Genomic DNA, 20,055 nt, shown 5'->3' on the forward strand with positions numbered 1-20,055 from the left:
GGCCGGGTCGCGGGTAATCCTTCTTCCAGCTGGGCCGCAGCTTGTCCTGTTCGCCCACGTCCCAGATGGTGACGGGCACGTTGTTTTCCGGCTCCTCTGACTCCATGTCAAGCGATCCCAAATATAGTCTGTGCTATAGGCCCTCTGGCACTCTTCAGTACTGGCATTAGGCATTTAAAAATTTCTTCCCCCCCCCCCCCCCCCCCGGTCTATTTTTGCACATACCCACAGCAGGAATATTCTTCTCTCGTTCCAGCGGTGGTTCTGTGCTCTCTGTGCTGCACAGATAATGAGCCATTCTGCTGGGGAATGCTCCTCCCTTATTGTCACGTAGTTTCCTCTGATTGGTCCGTCTTACGTTGCCTAGTGTTGCCTGGGAACGGTGTTGTGATGGTCCTTTGTGTTTCAGAATGTTGAGGGTGTTTTTTCTGATTGGTCCGTCATGCGAGGGCGGGGCAGAGAGACATGGTCAGTGTTGTGGCTTCACCACCATGAATCCATTAACCCTTCAGGGAGTGACTGAGTGACTTCAGAACGTTGTCTTCAGAACGTTGAGGGTGAGTTTTAGTTTTATTATAGTAGATTGCATTTGTATCCCACATTTTCCCACCTATTTGCAGGCTCAATGTGGCTTACATAGTTTTGTTAACTTACATAGTGGCTTACATAGTTTTGTTAACATTGATAGATTCTCCTGCTTTTCTTGGTAACCTTGCCAATACCTTAACTAGCTTTGGGGATTAGCTCCTTCTCCTTGCAGAAGATTTTAATCTTCCTCTGGATTCCATATTAGATTGCTAGTACAAATATAGAGGGAGACCTACTTGTTCTTGGCAAAGTTACATTCTGTTATTAAAGAATTGGGTTTAGTAGATCCATGGAGACTGCAGCACCCTACTGGGAAAGAATTTACTTTGTACTCTTTACCATATGATGCGTATTCAAGCACATCCTATGCTGTCAATGTTACAGGATTCTGAAATAAAAAGTGTTTTTATTTCTGACCATGCAGCCATCACAATACTGCTACAATGGTCTGCCTATTCCTGCTCCACTCAAAACCTGGTGATTTAATTCAAGTCTGCTTAGTAATAAGAATTTTCTCTCTTCCCTCAAGCAAACTTGTATCAATTATTTTCCAGAGAATAATAGTGAAGATACTACACTGATGGCATAGTTGGATGCTTTTAAAACCACCATTAGAGGTTAGGGATAATAAATTATGCAGTAGGCTTGAATAAAGAAAGATCTCACCAGTTAGCAGACTTGAAGAAGGAAATCTATACCTAGGAGCAGCAGTATGTTAACTCCAAGGATAACTCCTTACTCCTGCACTTACATAAATTAAAGTATAAATTTTAAAACTTTGCTTAGAGGGTCTTTTACTAAGGTGCAACTAGCGTTTTTAGCTTGTGCTAAAAATCAGCTGGTGTTAAACACAGAGATGCCCACAGGAATATAATAGGCATCTCAGTGTTTAGCGCAAGCTAAAAATGCTAACGCACCTTAGTAAAGGACCCCCTTAGTCAGCAAGTGGGATTTGTGATGTTTGCCCAACTTATTATGAGGAAAAAAACTAAGTGAGACATCTTTTAGCAAAGCTTCTTAGGAGCAAAAACCACAATAGTGTACAGGCTACTAAAGATGGAAGGGATACAAGTAAAAATGCTGGTATAAAAGGTATTTGGTGATAGTGTAGTGAAATTAATCTGAAGCCAGAAGATTTTCAGACTGTTTTAAATGCTATGCAACATCTAATCCTTACTACACATGAAGTACTGCTAGTGATTTAAGCTTTACCCAGAGGCAAGGCAAAAGGCCAGATGGATTCTCAGTGGAATTTTATCAGCTACAATACTGGCCCCTAAAATGACTTGGTTTTATACAGAACTCCTTAGTCAAGGTGTTCAAATGGTCTTCTTTTTTTTTTAGTTCCAATATTTTTATTGTGTTTTATAAATGATAACAAATGGCTAAAATAAAGCAATTAGCCAGCTTAACAAGTTAACAGTAACAAGCATCAGCATACATGTTCAAGTTAGGGCAAGTCCGGGATTATTTCGATAACAGATCATAATCATAAGTCACAGGAGTAATACATAATTTCAATTCTGACAAAGGTTATTACGTAGTGAGTTTAGTAAAGGAGACCATATTTTGTTGTACTTAACAAGTGAGTTATGTTTTTCAGCCGCAGCATATTCATATTTAGCTAAAATACACACAGAAAGGATAGCTGTGATAGAAATCCAGTAAAGGTCCTAAAATGGTTATAAATGATCAACCAATCTCCTTGCTAAATGTAGATGGTATGGTTTACTCTAAAATACTGGTGGCTAGATTAAGTCCCATACTACATGCTTTGGTTCAAAGATATCAATATGGTTTTCCACAGGATAGGGTCATGCTAGATAATGCTTGAATGGTCTATAATATATTATTATGAAATAAATCAGAAGATCCACTAATGGCATTCTCACTAGACACTGAGATAGCATTTAATTGAATTGGGATTATCTGTTTTACTGGGTTTTGGCTTTGACCCTTCATTTGTAAATATGATACAGCTGTTGTACACTGCATCCATTACATCAGTTTACATCAATGGAATCCTTCCTCATCATTTGGTTTGCATACAAGTACTAGGCAAGGCTGCACTTGTTCAATTTGACTATTGGTTCAATTTGGTCCTTTGTCAAAGTGATGGATATTCAAAGCTTTCTGTTATAAGGAGGTTAAATACAACTCATGGAGGCAAGAAATTGTTCTTTCTGGTTTTAAATAAAACTCCTCACCTTTATATTTGGCTCAACTAGCAGAAATATTAGATATTTGGGGAATTCATTTACATTTCTTTGCAGATGACATCCAACTTGGATTTTTTATGAAAGACAATCAATAAGATGTCATCTCCAAATTTAATAGCCAACTTGAAATTTTGACAAACTGGATGTATAAGCATGATTTAATTATGAATGCCAATAAGTCTTCAGCTATACGGATTTCCTGTAAACAACATATACTAAATGTAATGCCTTAGAGATTTGTGGTAAATTGCTTCCACTATTGAATGATATAGAGGGGCATAATCGAACGGGGCCGGCCATCTATATGGGCGGCCATTTCCAAGGCCGGCCCCATAAAGCGTATTATCAAAACAAGATGGTCGGCCATCTTTCATTTCGATAATACGGTTGGGGCCAGCCAAATCTCAACATTTGGGCTGGCCTTAGAGATCACCGCCCCTAGAGATGGCCGCCATTGGTTTTTGCCGATAATGGAAACTAATGGCGGCCATCTCAAACCCGGTCAAATCCAAGCCATTTTGTCGTGGGAGGAGCCAGCATTTATAGTGCACTGGTCCCCCTCACATGCCAGGACACCAACCGGGCAACCTAGGGGGCACTGAAGTGGACTTCACATATTGATCCCAGGTGCATAGCTCCCTTACCTTGTGTGCTGAGCCCCCCCCAAAACCCCCCAAACCCACTACCCACAACTGTACAACACTACCATAGCCCTTAAAGGGTAAAAGGGAGCACCTACATGTGGGTACAGTGGGTTTCGGGTGGGTTTTGGAGGGCTCCCATTTACCACCACAAGTGTAACAGGTAGGGGGGGATGGGCCTGGGTCAGCCTGCCTGAAGTGCATTGCCATACCCACTAAAAACTGCTCCAGGGACCTGCATAGTGCTGTGATGGAGCTGGGTTTGACATTTCAGGCTGGCATAGAGGCTGGAAAAAATGTTTGTTTATTTTTTTGGGGGGGTGAGAGGGGGTTGGTGACCATTGGGGGAGTAAGGGGAGGTGACCCCCGATTCCCTCCGGTGGTCATCTGGTCATTTAGGGCACATTTTTGAGGCTTGGTCCTAAAAATAAATGGACCAAGTAAAGTCGTCCAAGTGCTCGTCAGAGCCAACCTTCTTTTTTTCATTATCGGCCGAAGCCGAACACTTCTTAACCAAGCCCCCGTCCCGCCTTCGGTACCCTGCCGACACGCCCCCTTGAACCTTCTGATTTGCAGTTATTTATCCAGCAACAAGAACTAACTGCTTAATCAGAGATTGTTAGAGATGATAGTGGCATATTTAGGATTATTTAAATGACTGACCACTTCTTTGCAGGTACTGCTAATATTTTCTTTCTTTCCTTAGAGTAATTCATTCTCCCAGGTTTCTTTAGTTTAGTAGAGGTATATGAGAATTTTTTAAAATATATTTTCTTAGATTTATTTTTCTTTTTGTACAACGCTACTTCTCCTGTGATAATATCTTGTATCATGCTATGTTTGTGTAAAATTTCATGAAATATGAAATATACATGCAAAAAATACTTTAAGATACAAATCATCAAAAAATTAAAATGTTATCATGCAATCATGTGTGTATGTTATCTTGGTAAATAAAACAATATATTAGTTACATTTTGAAAATATATGCCACTCCCCTTCAAACAGGAACCACATTGGCATTCATCACCCAGTAAAACTGTAAAAATCAATAAAATACAATATCAGAAAATACAATCAACTTTCAAATAAATGTAATAATAATCATCCCATTATCCACCCACTGTAATTATGCAATAACATTGCAGTCATATTTATACCTACTATCTGCTTGATATGTATTCTTTCTGGAGTCAAGAGAGGGGAATAATAGCATACCAGTTTCTTCATTATGCATGTCAAGTCACAGTGCTCAACCTCCCTTTGCCATATATCAGTTTCTAAAAATCTAGTATATCTATATTTACTATGAAAAGGTATGTCTCACTTCTTTCAAACGTTCTGAATCAGCCGTTAGAGATGATAGGCGTAAATCTTCAAGGACCTTTTGAAGTCTCTCTTGTAGTTGATTAATATGCTGTTCCTTTTCAAGTAGTTGATCCGTAAGTGAAATATGACGCTGCCGGAGCTCAGCTTCACTGGCTTTCAGAGTTTCATAGCATGTGTTCAATTCATTATAAAGCTAGTTTAAATGAAAATAAATGATCAACACTACATTTTATAAAAAAAGTGTAAAGATACATGAACATTATTTTACTGACATAATTTTATAATACACTAAATCACTGCCCCATATAGATTACAATTTAAAATATAAGAAATAGTAGATTAAATCAAACAAATATTAAAGACAGAACATCCCGTGCCATTTAGATATAATCAAAATCCATCCCAGGCATCAGGAAAATCCTGAGATACCAAAAAAAATGCCTTAATTTAATATCCTCTTGATACCATTAGTTGTGTTTTATAAATTAAGCAAGTGGAGAAAAATGTGGAGTACTGCTCTTGGGATTCTTTACAACCCAATTATGTGGGTGGGTGTGTCTGCGTAGATGTATGTGCATGTATTCTGTATGATGTCTCTGTCTTAGTCTCGAACCTGAAGGGGAAAGGTGAAAGGAGATTTGAAAAGAGCAGTACCCAAACATTTCATTGGTTTGGAAAGACAAAAAAATGAAACCAAATGTGAAGTCTGTTAGCTATGAATGTCAGGAAATTTAAAAACATAGATTTTACAGTTTAACCACAGTGTTTCACTGTTCCATGGTAACTAATATGGTCTTGCTCTTCCAATACTAGGAGGCAATACACACTGCAATGGGGTGGGGTGGGGAGCATTTTTCATGTAATTATTTCTAATCTTCATGTAATTATTTCCAATGCCTATGTGTGTGGGTGGGTGTTTATATGGGAGGGTCTGTAACTATGGTTCAGTTGATGTTTATGACAGGCAGAGGAGAAGAGAGATGATTTCAAGGAAGCTTACCAAACTGTGGGTCAGGACTCTAAATGGGGTCATAACAACATAAGAAAAGCCATACTGGGTTAGACCAATGGTCTATCTAGCCCAATATCCTGTTTCCAACAGTGGCCAATCCAGGTCACAAATACCTGGCAGAAACCCAAATACATGCTACCAATCCCAGGGCAAGGAGTGGCTTCCCCATGTCTGTCTCAATAGCAGACTATGGAATTTTCCTCTAGGAGCTTGTCCAAACCTTTTTAAACCCAGATACATAGGGTTACCACATCCTCCGACCATGAGATCCAGAGCTTAGCTAATCATTGAGTGAAAAAATATTTCCTCCTATTTGTTTTAAATGTATTTCCATGTAACTTTATTGAGTGTCCCCTAGTCTTTATACTTTTTGAAAGAGTGAAAAATCATTTCATTTCTACTCATTCTACACCACTCAGGATTTTGTAGACCTCAATCATATCTCCCCTCAACCATCTCTTTTCCAAGCTAAAGAGCCCTAACCTCTTTAGCATTTCCTCATATGAGAGGAGTTCCATCCCCTCTATAATTTTGATCGCTCATCTTTGAACTTTTTCTAATTCCGCTATATTTTTTTTAAAGATATGGCGAGCAAAACTGAGCACAGCACTCAAGGCATGGAGCGACACAGAGGAATAATATCATTCTTGGTCTTATTTACCATCCCTTTCCTAATAATTCCTAGCATCCTGTTTTCTTTTTTGGCCTCTGCCACCTCACACTGCAGATTTCAACATATTGTCTACGACAACACCTAGATCTTTTCTTGGGTGCTGACCTGCAAGGTGGACCCTAGCATTAGGTAACAATGATTTGGACAATTATTCCCAACGTGCATCACTTTGTATTTGTCCACATTAAATTTCATATGCCATATGGATGCCCAGTCTTCCAATATTTTACAGTCTTCATGCAATTTTTCAGTCCATGTGTGTTTTAACAACCTTGAATAAGTTTTGTGTCATCTGCAACTTTAATCACCTCACTTGTTCCAATTTCCAGATCATTTATAAATGTTAACTAGCACTGGTCCCAATACAGAGCCCTGTGGAACTCCACTACTTACCCTTCTCCATTGAGAGAAATAGCCATTTAACCCTACCCTTTGTTTTCTGTCCAATAACCAATTCCTAATCCATAATAGAACATTACCTCCTGTCCCATGACTCTCTAATTTTCTCAGGAGTCTCTCATGAGGAGCTTTGTCAAAAGCTCTCTGAAAATCTAGATATACTACATCAACTGGCTCACCTTTATCCACATGTTTATTCATGCCTTCAAAGAAATGAAGCAAATTGGTGAGGTAAGACTCCCTTTGGCTGAACCCATCCCATTAAACCATGTTTATCTATGTGTTCCATAATTTTATTTTTTATAATAGTTTCCACTATTTTACCAGGCTTACCGGTCTATAATTTCCCATATCCTCCCTGGAACCATTTCAAAAAGTCAGCATTACATTGGCCAATTTTAATAACAGGCTACATATTAATAACAGCAGATCAGCAATTTCATGTCTGAGTTATTTCCGTACCCTTGGATGCATAACATCCAGTCCAGGTGGTTTACTAGTCTTTAATTTGTCAATTTAGGTCAGTACGTCTTCCAAGTTCACCGAGATTTCTTTCAGTTGCTCCACATCATCTTCCTTGAAAACCATTTCTGACATATGTAGATCTCTTACATCTTCTTCCATAATGACCAAAGCAAAGAATTCATTCATTCTCTCCGCTATGGCCTTGTCCTCACCGAGTGCCCTTTTTGCTCCTTCATGATCTAATGGTACTATGGATTCCCTCGCACACTTTCTGTTTCTGATGTACCTGAAAAAGTTATTACTGTGAGTTTTTGCATCTGCGCTAAGTTTCTTTTCATATTCTCTTTTATCCTTCTTTATCAATGCTTTGCATCTAACTTGCCAGTGCTTATGTTGCTTCTTAGTTTCTTCATTTTGGTCATTTGTTTCCATTCTTTAAAGGACATTCTTTTGGTCCTAATAGCTTCTTTCACTTCACCTTTTAACCATTGGTTGTCGCTTTCTCATCTTTCCACCTTTGTAAATACGTGCAATACATCTGGGTCTGGGCTTCCCAGATGATATTTTTAAACAATGTCCAATCTCGATTTAAAGTCCTAACATTAGCAGCCGACCCTTTAAGATTCTTTTAAACCATTTTCCTCATTAAAAAGAAAAAAACAAATACACCATTTTCCTCATTTTATCACAGTCACCCTTATGAAAATTAAATGCTGCTATAGTAGATTTCCTTTGTGGTTTCACTCCAGACATCAGCTCCAGAACCGCCGAGAGACTGAGCAGGGCCCGGGACAAGGCCGCCCCCCCCCCCCCCCAATCGCTATCACTGTCGTCTCCCTCTCCTGCTCCCAGGCCGCCGGCGTCGCAGTCCCCAGTCTCCACCCGCCCACCCGCAGCCCCGTCAACAGCCCCCCTCCGTCCACCACCGGGCCCCTTGCAATCAAATGAGCAGTGCAGTGCCAGCGAACAGCGCCTCATCTCCGTGTGAAAGTGGTAGATCACCTCCCTTTGGGCCCTCCCTCACTGTGCCCTGCCCTCACGGAAGCAGGAGGTTACATCAGATGAGGGCGGGACACAGTGAGGGAAGGGCCGAGGTGATCCGCCACTCTCAAACAGATGCGAGGCGCTGTGCTGCCAACTACAGACTCTCCCTTTTCCAAATGCAGGGGGCCCGCCGATGGAGCCGAGGGCAGGCAGGTGGAGACTGGGGACTGCAGCGCCAGCAGCCTGGGAGCAGGAGGAGAGAGACCCCGGTGCCAGGCCCCCCTTGGAGGCCCGGGCCCGGGGAATTTTGTCCCCCCTGCCCCCCCTCTCCGCGGCCTTGATCAGCTCAAACTTGATCATGTTATGATCACTGTTTCCCCTTCATTCCACTAAGGACTAGATCTAAAATGGCTCCCCCTCTAGACGGTTCTGGAACCAGTTGCTCCAAAAAGCAGTCAATTATTACGTGTAGGAATTTTACCCCCCCCCCCCCCCTCCCCCAGCGCTCCCTGATGTAACATTTATCCAGTCAATAGTGGGGTAACTGAAATCATCAATTATTATATGCACATTTCTTCATCCATCTGTTCATTCTGTCCTGGCGGACAGTAGTACAGCCCTACCAGTATACTCCTTCCTTTCACACATGGAATTTCTATCCATAATGATTCCACACTGCTATCTGTTTCATGTAGAATGTTTATTTTGTTTGACTCCATTCCCTTTTTAACATATAGCACAACCCCTCACCTCCCCTCCAATTTGAACCACTCTATCATTGAGATATAATTTCTGCCCTGGGAACACAGTGTCCCATTGATTGTCCTCTTTCCACCAGGTCTCTGAGACACCTATTGTATCCACCTTATCATTTAGTGCTAGATACTCTAACTCTCCCATATTTTTTAAGCTTCTAGCATTTGTATACAGACCTTCAAACTGTTTCTTTTTCCTTGCATCTACAAGGTGCTTATAAGTTGACAAGGATAATATGCATCCTTTACCCTGCTCTCCCCTTACACTCCTGCAGTTTTTTTCACCATTGTGTACAACTCTTTATTGGGATTCTCTAAATGTCCTGTTTCAATAGTATTATTCAAGGATACTCCATACCGAACTATGAGCTCATGGGTGATTCTCAGCCCCCCCCCCCCCCCCCCATTTTAGTTTGCTTTATCTCCTTTTTAAAAGTTAGCGCAAGTTGGGCTGTTTATATGGACTTTTAAATTGTTTCATTTGTATGTGTAATAAATTGTATTGTCTTAGCAACTACCAGTGGACTTGCTTCCACTCAGTTGCTTGCATTTGTCTTTGTGTTAAGACTGAATTTGACTCTCAAATTTAAATAATACAACTTTGAACATCAGTTTTTTTTTGTTCTGTAGAAAAATAATTTTAGCACCTAAGCAGTGCAGTTACACTGTACTAATGTTATCATCACAAAATGCTTCTTAAATATGCTAAAATTAGTGCAAATAAAAACCTTTCAATGCAATTTACTGAGATTATAAGACAGTCATACTTTTTGATAAGATATCGTTTCAGCTGTATGAGCATCTTCCTGATTTCTCAGTACTTTATGGGTATCCATATTGAGTGTCTGAAGCTGATGGATAAGCTCTGCCTGTTGTGCAGCATGTTCACTGCTTTGTTTGTAAAGGTTTTGCAGATCTTGCAACTCTTTCCTGTGAAAAGACAATAATACAGAAGAAAAAATAAAAGTAAATAATAATTGAGATAAAAGGTGCAGTTAACATCCTATGATTACAATTCTTCCCTTTGATAACTTCTGATAATACAATACCATGTACTACTTCCAAATAGCAACTGTTAGCCTTCCATAATTTTATTCTTACTTTGATTTAATTCCTAACTTTTATTGGTAGCTAAAAGCAAGCTACAACTGAGTACAGCTGGTATTTTCTCATCCACAGAGGGCTTACAATCTAAGAAATCTATTTACCATGGCGGATATTTTAGAAGATCTATTCTTGTTTTGGACATCTGAAAACTGGCATTAAGGGCCCTGTTTACTAAGCTGCGCTGTAGGCGCGCAAACCTTTTAGCATATGCTAAAAATTAGCGTACGCTAAAAAGTTGCCACATGTACAGCATGGCTTAGTAAACAGGGTCCTTAGACACCTCTCTTGCCCGCTTAAATCATTTTGAATATCTGTACCACAGGCTCCCACACTTCAGACATTTAAAAGCATGGTTCTGAAAGATCTAGAAAATTTAAAATCTAAAAGAGGTGTCTTACAACAAAAAAACTACAACATCACCAGAGAAGAAAAAAACGCACTGAACGACCTTAGAAACGATGATAATATTATCATAAAAAAGGCAGACAAGGGTGGAGCAATTGTTATTCAAAATCGGAGTGATTACATTGATGAAGGGCTTAGACAGTTGAATGACATCAGATATTATAAGAGATTGACATTAAATCCAACCAATAGACTAAAATCGCTCATTAACAGAACAATCAACAAAGCACTTAATGAAGGCTTTATCACTTTGAAGGATAAAAAATTTTTATGTTGTCAACATCCCATCATCCCTGTTATGTACTTTTTACCTAAAGTACATAAGCGATTAATCAACCCCCCAGGCAGACCCATTCTGTCCAGCAGAAACTCAATTCTAGAACCCTTGTCAATCTTTATCGACACCTTTCTAAGGACAGAAGTGCCTAATTATCCATCTTACATCAGGGACACAACCCATTTTTTGTGTAAACTTCAGGAGATGAATTTCATCCCCGAAAACGTTCTGATGGTTACCCTCGATGTATGCTCTTTATACACCTCCATACCTCAGGATGAGGCTTTTGACACAATTAAATCAACATTGGATAAGAGAGCCAGACCACACGCCATACCCACGGAATTTCTACTAACATTAGCTGGGATAGCGTTGAAAGAAAATTATTTTTTGTTTCTTGACAAGATGTATTTACAGACCAGTGGGGTAGCCATGGGGGCAACTTTTGCCCCGTCAATAGCAAATCTTTACATGTCCAATTTTGAATCGACATGGATTGCCTGCTCCCCATTTCATCAGGCTATACTCCGTTGGTGGAGGTATATAGACGATATTTTTTTGCTTTGGAGGGGCACAGAGTTAGATCTTCAGCGATTTATGCGTTGGTTGAACAGCTGTCACCAGGATATTCAGTTTACCGAACAACATTCACATAATTGTATACATTATTTAGACGTTGAGATCAATATTGTTTCAAACAAATTCGTCACTAAAGTGTTTAAGAAAAGCACTGATCGCAATACATTTCTTCATAATACCAGCTGTCACCCTACACATCTTAAAAATAGTCTGCCCTTTTCTCAAATGCTAAGGTTAAAACGCATTTGCACTGATTCATCTATGTTTAAAATCCAAGCAGAAGAACTAATGTCCAATTTACTGAAGAGAGGTTATTCAAAACATGTCCTCAAAAAGGCATACCGCAGAGCCAAGTGTAATGACAGAGATTTACTTCTGAACAACACATCCAAACATCAAACAGAAGACAATCATCTCACTATGGTCATGCGATATACAGAACATAGCCCCCATCTTGCAAATCTGATCCAAAACAGATGGGATATAATGAGATCTATGAGCATTTTTGAAAATACTAATCTACGAATTGCGTTCGCCAGAACGAACAACATTAAAGAAATCATCAGCCCGGCAGACGCAAGCCTTCCTCTTGTTCACAAAAAACAAGTCTTAGGTCATCATAAATGTGGACATTGCCAAATATGCTCCATCACCGTACAGACAAAACAATTTGTAAACTATAAAACCAACAAAATCTATAAGCTATTACAATTCACCAATTGCATTTCTGATCATGTCATATATTCCCTCTGTTGTCCCTGTAATAAGATTTACATCGGTATGACAACCAGACCATTAAAAGTCAGAATTATGGAACACAGATCCAACATCCGTAGATCAGCAGTTAAAGAACCTATTGTGCAACACTGCATTTCTCTTAATCATAAATTTGAAGATTTACGCTGTTCAGTTTTAGACCAAGTAGGTAAACATCACAGAGGAGGCAATCGAAAATTGACTTTATTACGAAAGGAGGCTAGGTGGATCTTTGAACTTGACACTTTGGAACCCAACGGGCTAAACAATGCAATTGATTGGCACCACTTTTACTAACGCCCGATACGTAACGTGTACAACAGTATTTCAGTCAGCTGACTGTACGTGGACGCCAAGGCGCCATCTTGAAGTATTGTAGACGTCTGGCTAAAAGTAATGCTGACCATAATGTGAGTTCAAGGTGTGCAATTATACTGTTTTCTTTCATATTTTGATTAAGTTTTGATTTTTTGTTCATTTTAGATTGTCAGCATATGTCAATAGCACTCTGTTCCTGAAGAAGCCACGTTTCTAGGCGAAACGGGTTCCCGTAGAACAGATAGTGATGAGTGCCCGGTCTTAACACACTACAAAGCTAAGTGTTCTTCTTTTTTTGATATGCTGATGCGTTAACACTTTGATAAAAACATTTTGAAAAAACATTTGTAAAAAATATATATTGAAAGAAAATTTCTTTTGTGTTCACACATTTTCTTGTGTGTTCACACAGAATAATTTGGGGCGAAAAAATTTTATGAGCCTTGTTTTTCAAATGGAGTTTTTCTGCCCAGTGATTAAACTGTAGCGTGTGTTATAAGTCAATATAAGCTCTAACCACGCTCTAAACCCAGTGGCAATTTAGCCTACGGTTTCTGAGGGCTTTTCTCCATTTTTCAACAAATTAGCACCTATTGGTTAATTTTACTAGAGCGTTTTTCTTTGGTATTAGGTTACTGTTTCTGCTCTAGATCACTGCAGTTGTTCAGTTTGATTGTATTTAGAGAAAATCTCACCCCAGGCCAAGCTGTGGTAAAACTTCTCCAGACCCAAGTAATGGATTAGCATATCTTTTCCAACTGCCAACAAAGCCCATGCAGCTTCGGCACTACTTTTAAGGGAAATCCTGTGCCGGGCTTAACGTGGTGTCTAACTCAGGGCAGCTAGCAGAAAATCTCCCAGCTCTGAGCCTAACACCACAAAATGCTCCATGGGACGCAACGCAGGAATTTGGGAAGACTCAGTCAGTAAGTATTGACCTTCCCCTTTTGCTTGACCATGGTAGTGGAGCTCATACAGAGCAGTGAGGCACACATCCTCCATAATCAGCAGCCATCTTGCTCTCAAGGAATAAAATTAATGCAAAATTCCTATAGAAAAGGGATGAAGGACATTTGCAGAGCACAATCACCAACAGGGCCGTGCCTAGGGTCTCTGGCGCCCCCCCTGCAGACTATCAGTTGGCGGCGGCGGCGGCGGCGGCGGCGGCGGCGGCGGCGGCGGGCCCCCCCCCCCCCCCCCGTGAAAATGATCGCTCACCACTTGCCACACTGATAGGAATTGTCAGCAATATTCTTAGAAACAAACTGCTATACATTGCAAAATAAGATAGCAGATGTAAATTCTCAAAGTGGACATATTCCAAACACTAAAATGAAAATAAAATGATTTTTTTCTACCTTTGCTGTCTGGTGACTTTCTTTTTCTGATCATGCTGGCCCAGTATCTGATTCTGCTGCTATCTGTCCTCTTAACTCCGTTTCCAGGGCTTCCTTTCCATTTATTTCTTTCCTTTCCTCCTTTCTTCTTCATTTCTGGTCCTCAGCTTCTGCCTATTTTCTTCATCCATGTGCAGTTTTTCTCCTCTCTTCCTTTTCCCTCATTTCATCTCCTTCATCTCTCTTCCCTCCCCTCTATGTCCAGCAATTTCTCCTCTCTCCCTGAGCCCTGCCCTCCCATCCATGCCCAGTCATGCTCCTCTGTCCCCTGCCCCCTCCATTCATCCCTATCCAGCAATTCCCCTCTCTCCCTGAGCCCTGCCCTGCAATCCATATTCATCCATGCCCATCTGTCCCCTGCCCCCTCCATTCATCCCTATCCAGCAATTCCCATCTCGCCCTGCCCTGCAATCCATATCCATCCATGCCCATCTGTCCCCTCCATTCATCCCTATCCAGCAATTCCCCTCTCTCCCTGAGCCCTGCCCTCCCAATCCATGCCCATCCATGCTCCTCTGTCCCCTGCCCCCTCCATTCATCCCTATCCAGCAATTCCCCTCTCTCCCTGAGCCCTGCCCTGCAATCCATATCCATCCATGCCCATCTGTCCCCTCCATTCATCCCTATCCAGCAATTCCCCTCTCTCCCTGAGCCCTGCCCTCCCAATCCATGCCCCTCTGTCCCCTGTCCCCTGCCCCCTCCATTCATCCCTTTCCAGCAATTCTCCTCTCTCCCTGAGCCCTGCCCTCCCATTCATGCTCCTCTGTGCCCTCCATTCATCCCTAATTCCCTATCCAGCAATTCCCCTCTCTCTCTGAGCCCTGCCCCTCTGTCACCCTCCATTAATCCCTATCCAGCAATTCCCCTCTCTCCCTTCCATGACCCCCCACCTTGCATCCATGCTCCTCTCTCCTCTGTCCTCCCGCTCCCATCATGTCCCAGTTGGCCTGGCCCGCCCTCTTCTCCCCTCCCCCTTCACATCCATGCTCGTCTCTCCCCTGCCCTCCTGCTCCCATTGTTCAACTACTGCCTGCCCTCTTCTCTCCCACCAACATCCCTTTTCTTGTTTTTTCTTTTTAAATTTACCTCCGTGGCGGTCCAGCAGCGCAGCGTCAGTGAAGGAGGCGGCGCTCGCCTCCCGACATCTCTAGCCTTCCCTTCACTGTGTTCCACCTTCTTCTGACGTCATTTCCTTGACGTCAGAAGAAGGCGGAACACAGCGAAGGGAAGGTTAGAGACATCGGGAGCGCCGCCTCCTTCACTGACGCTGCGCTGCTGGACCGCCAAGGAGGTAAATTTAAAAAGAAAAAAAAAGAAAAGGGATGTTGGGGGGAGGAGAAGAGGGCGGGCAGTAGTTGAACAATGGGAGCGGGAGGGCGAGCGAGGTGAGCATGGTGCGGCGGCGCCCCCCAGAGGGCGGCACCCCCCTGCCATGCTTACCTCGCTTACTGTGTTGGCATGGCCCTGATCACCAACCAAACTGTACCTCCACTTAAATTTGGAACCTAATTTTAAAATTCTCTCAGAAAGTTTCTATAAACACTTTACTAAATGTAATTGGGCTTATGTTATGTTATAGAAGATTTATAACCCGCTAACTCCCTCAAATGAGATTCAAGGCAAGAAACAAACTAAAAAACTGATACAGTCATCAGGAATAACAAAAAAGAAAAGACAAACTCAAAAACAATATCGTCAAACACATTGAGAATACAAATATGGCTACAAAGCCTTTCAAAAGCTAAAAGAACCTTTCAAAAGGCGAATCTTGACTGGAAGACTATTCCAAAGAGATGATCATATAACCAGAAGGTTAATCAAGGTGTTTGACGCCAATTATAATGGGTGACCAGACAGATCAGTCTGACACTGATAAAATGTACAGGTTAATTTTAGAAAATATTTTGTTGGAAATAAGAACATAAGAATAGCCATACTAAGTCGGAGCAAAAGTCCACCTAGCCCAGTATCCTGTTTCCAACAGTGGCCAATCCAGGTCAAAAGTACCTGGCAGAAACCCAAATAGTAGCAACATTCTATGCTACCAATCCCAGGACAAACAGTAGATTTCCCCATGTCTATCTCAATAGCTGTCTATGGACTTTTCCTCCAGGAACTTATTCAAACTTTTTTTAAACCCAGATACACTAACCATTTTTACCATTTTCTCTGGCAATGGAGTTCCAGAGCTTAACTATTCATTGAGTGAAAAAATATTTCCTATTTGTTTTAAAAGTATTTCCATGTAATTTCATTAAGTGTCCCCTACCTAGTCTTTGTACTTTTTGAAAGAGTAAAAAAAATTGATTCACTTTTACCAGTTCTACACCACTCAAGATTTTGTAGACCTTAATCATATCTCCCCTTGGCCACCTCTTTTCCAAGCTGAAGAGCCCTAACCTCTTTAGCTTTTTCTCATATGAGAAGAGATCCATCCCCTTTATTATTTTGGTCGCTCTTCTTTGAACCTTCTCTAATTCTGCCTTTTTTTTTTTAAGATTCGGCAACCAGAATTGAATGCAATACTCAATTTGAGGTCACACCATAGAGCGGAACAGAGCCATTATAATATTCTTGATCTTATTTTACATCCCTTTCCTAGTAATTCCTGGCATCCTGTTTGATTTTTTGGCTGCTGCCACACACCGTGCAGAAGTTTCAAGAATATTGTCTACAATGACACAGATCTTTTTCTTGGATGCTACCTCCTAAGGTGGACCCTAGCATCAGGTAACGATGATTTGGATTATTTTTCCCAATGCATATCCAAATGCCATAGCATGTTGAGGTGAAGGTGATGATTAAGGGAACAAAACGGCATTCTACGACAGGTAGTGGGAGGGACCTGTTCCAATTTGGGTGAGATCTGTTACTTTAATATGGGCCACCAGTACAAAAATCAATTCCAAATTACCCTAACAGCAGCAATACAGGCTGTAAATATAAATAAAAAACAAACATTCTTTAAATTGTCTACTCTGCCTGGAGTGTTGAGGCGTAGTCCTTTGAGGTGGAAGAGGAATGGGAGTATAACAGTGTTTAGATGTATAGTAATTGGAGTATCAAAATTTTCCCACAAATCCTCTAGAAGAAGTAGAGGTGGCAGAAGTCTGTGGCATGGACAGAGTTTTAATAGTATCTGTATGCTTTTTAATTAGGTCAGTCACTTCCTCAACTTTGACACCCAATAAGTTTTCTTCACAACAAGGGACATCTATTAGACACTCCTGGACAGCAGATTCATAGATTCTAAGCCAGGAAAGACATTGCATTGCTACTCCTAAAGTGGAAATGTGAAAGGAGACATCAAAAGCCTGTCTTGTCAGATATTTACGACAATCTAGAAGTTTCCTGTGAATCTTGAGGAACTCATCAGCCTTTTCAGGATGAAGGAAGTCTGCAAAGGAAAGAATATTCTCTATTAGAGACTTCAGGTAAACTGTGGAATAAAGTTGATAATTTAATAAGCAGTTTATTAACATTGAGGCTTAAAATGTTCTTCTGCCAAAAGAGTCTAATGCTCTAGCTTCTCTGCCTGGAGGAGCAGAAGCATGAGACCTCACACTGTTAATGGGGTCTTCCAATTTTTAATCAGAGTATTCCTCATAATTATATGAAGTGGAACAGTGATTTCTTCTCTAGCAGGAGAGTCATAATATAGAACCTCAAAGAGTTCTGAACAAGGTTTTTCCTCTGACTCCAATTTGCAAAGGTATGGCTTGGGCTATCTCACGGACAAAGCCAGGAACGGATATACTTTCTGGAGGAGACTTACGTCTCTCAGGTGGCAGAGAAGCATCAAAAGGAATGCCATAGGACTTCACATCTGATAGGTCCTGTAGATACTGCTCCATCTCCCAGGAGAGGTCTGAGTCTTACTCTTCAAAGTACTGTTCTTGGAAAGTACATGGAAGAGAGTGTTGACTAGAATGTCAGGTCTGTGGAGTACGACGAGGCAGATGAGTCTCTGAGGCTGGAGAAAGTTCTTCTATCAATGCACGCGTCAGCTGGGTTCATGGTGCCCCCAACAATTGATGCCAAGTCAGTGTAGGGGACCTCTCCCGTGACTGTCTCTCCGATGTATCTAAGGGTTGGGCTGGCGCAAGCACCCTGTCATCCTGAATAGACTGTGTATTCAGTGGCAGTGAAAGCTCTTCTTTGAGTATAGCCTGGATTTCCTTCTTTAGAGTAGGCACCAGTACCAGCTGAGAGAGTGGTGTGGAGGCAGCCTGAGTTACAGCCTGTGCAGGCATAAGAGATCTCAAGGACCTCGAAGGCTCTCAAAGAGAAATAAGATGTAGAGGAGGAGAGCGATCACTGTGGCGTGGATGATGCTTCCCTGAGTGCGCACCCATCCAAGCCTGTAGCCCCTCTTTCCGGTCCACATTATGGCCACGTTCTCCATATTACATTTTTGTTTGCTCAAAGTTAGCGTATTCCTTCTATGTGCTTTGCACAAACAATTCCAGTCTTCTTGGGATGTAGGCCCCTTCCCTCATGTCGCCCTCCTCAGCTACCACAGGCAAGATGCCTCTATTGCCTCCACCCTCTACATACCCAGAGTCAAGCCGTCCTTCAGCCACTGCCTTACCTGTAAGTCTACTCAATACTCATTCTTTATGGGCTAAGTCCCACCTCATTCATTAGCTCATCTTAAGCCACAACTTAAGCATTCTCTGCCTTAGAGAAACTTGGCTTTTGATGCTGACATTGCCTACATTAACCAGGCCACCACTCTGGGATTTTCAAACCATGTATGTAATCATCCCTCCTCCTGTGGTGGTGGTCTCATAGTAATTTACTCTTCCCATCTGCAGCTTCTGCACTTTACGTCAACTCAGCATGCTTTGCTATAAACTCTACGTTTCTTGCTACACATCTCTCCCTCCTCTGACATTCTGCTCCTCTATCACCCTGCTTCTGTCTTTTCAACTTCTATATTCTAAGTTAACTGATCACTGCTTAGGTTCTCGCCCCATCATTTGAGAGGATTTCAACCTCCATCTAGATGATCCAAACTCTCCATCCTCTTAAGATTTCTTGGCACTCCTTTCATATTTAGACCTTGGCTAACATATTCATGGTTCCAACTCACACTGAATCCAAGCACTGAACACCTGTTATGGGGGTCTGTGCCTGAAATGGTCCTATTGCATTGAATACACTTCTTAAAGCCAATGCAAGGTTAAAAGGTTCAGTGGCCCAGATTGCTCAAATAGTTCCATACCCAAAAATGGTCAATGCTTCCTGGCCAAAAGAAGGACTCAGAGGCCTCAAAGGCTGGAAAATGAGAAATGAAAAATAAATTTGATCAATAAATTGAACAAAATTAATAAAGAGAAAAGAAAAATATGAGAAAAAATATCCAGAAAACGGGAAGGCACCAGAAGTGAAAGGTTTGGCGTGCAGAGCTGAAAACGCTAGACTGCTGGTCCCTTGCTCAAGTGTCAGGCAGGAAGGCACCCATGCATGCACGGTGGGGAACTGCCTCTAAGTTTTAAAGTCAGAGTGCATGTTGGCAGTGTCCACACCGGGATCCATGGATGACATCATGCCTGATAGTACTCGGAGAATTTAAGTCCACAAATTGGTAATAAATCTGGTAAGCTTTTAGCTCAAGTGGTGAAAACGTGGGGAGGGTCTAGAACAATTACTGTACTAAAGAATCCACATGGATTAGTCACTAATAACAAAGAGGAAATTGTTCTAACAGAATTTGCACATTTTCAAGGGTTATATGCACAGGAGCATACCGCAAACTACAGAGATTTTAGAATATCTTCGTAGCTCAGGGATTTCACACTGAAGTCACAGAATAAACCATTTCGGGCTAAAAAATTACAAAAAGTGAAGCAATCGTTAAAAGCTAACAAGACACCAGAGCCTGATGGGTAGGTATGCTGGTGAATTTTACAAGATCCTGCAATTGTAGGTGCCGGGGCCCCTTTTGTCTCATTATACAGTGGTAGTCCAGCTAGACTCTCTTCCACCACATGCCAACACTGCCCTGATTTCCTCAACTCCAAACTGAATTGGTCATCAGAACTAGCTAATTCATATTGTCCAATATTTCTTATTAATATGGTTATTAAATTATTAACTAGAGTGTTAGCATATCGACTTGCAGAATACCATTGGTCTGACCCAGTGT

The 20,055-nt window shown here is 41.4% G+C and overlaps 1 protein-coding gene across 2 annotated transcripts in view; it reads right to left on the reverse strand.

Moving 5' to 3' along the window:
- Positions 1-20,055, reverse strand: part of CNTLN (centlein) — a 535,970-nt gene that overhangs the window by 370,245 nt on the left and 145,670 nt on the right. For both annotated transcript variants that reach the window (XM_030194226.1, XM_030194227.1), the window contains 2 exons: positions 9,833-9,995; positions 4,776-4,970 (listed from right to left, as the gene is read on the reverse strand). In XM_030194226.1, the coding sequence (XP_030050086.1) occupies positions 4,776-4,970; positions 9,833-9,995 (358 nt within the window). The remainder of the gene's footprint in view (positions 1-4,775; positions 4,971-9,832; positions 9,996-20,055) is intronic.

Source organism: Microcaecilia unicolor, chromosome 2 (genome assembly GCF_901765095.1).
Source record: "Microcaecilia unicolor chromosome 2, aMicUni1.1, whole genome shotgun sequence".
Classification (NCBI taxonomy): Eukaryota; Metazoa; Chordata; class Amphibia; order Gymnophiona; family Siphonopidae; genus Microcaecilia; species Microcaecilia unicolor.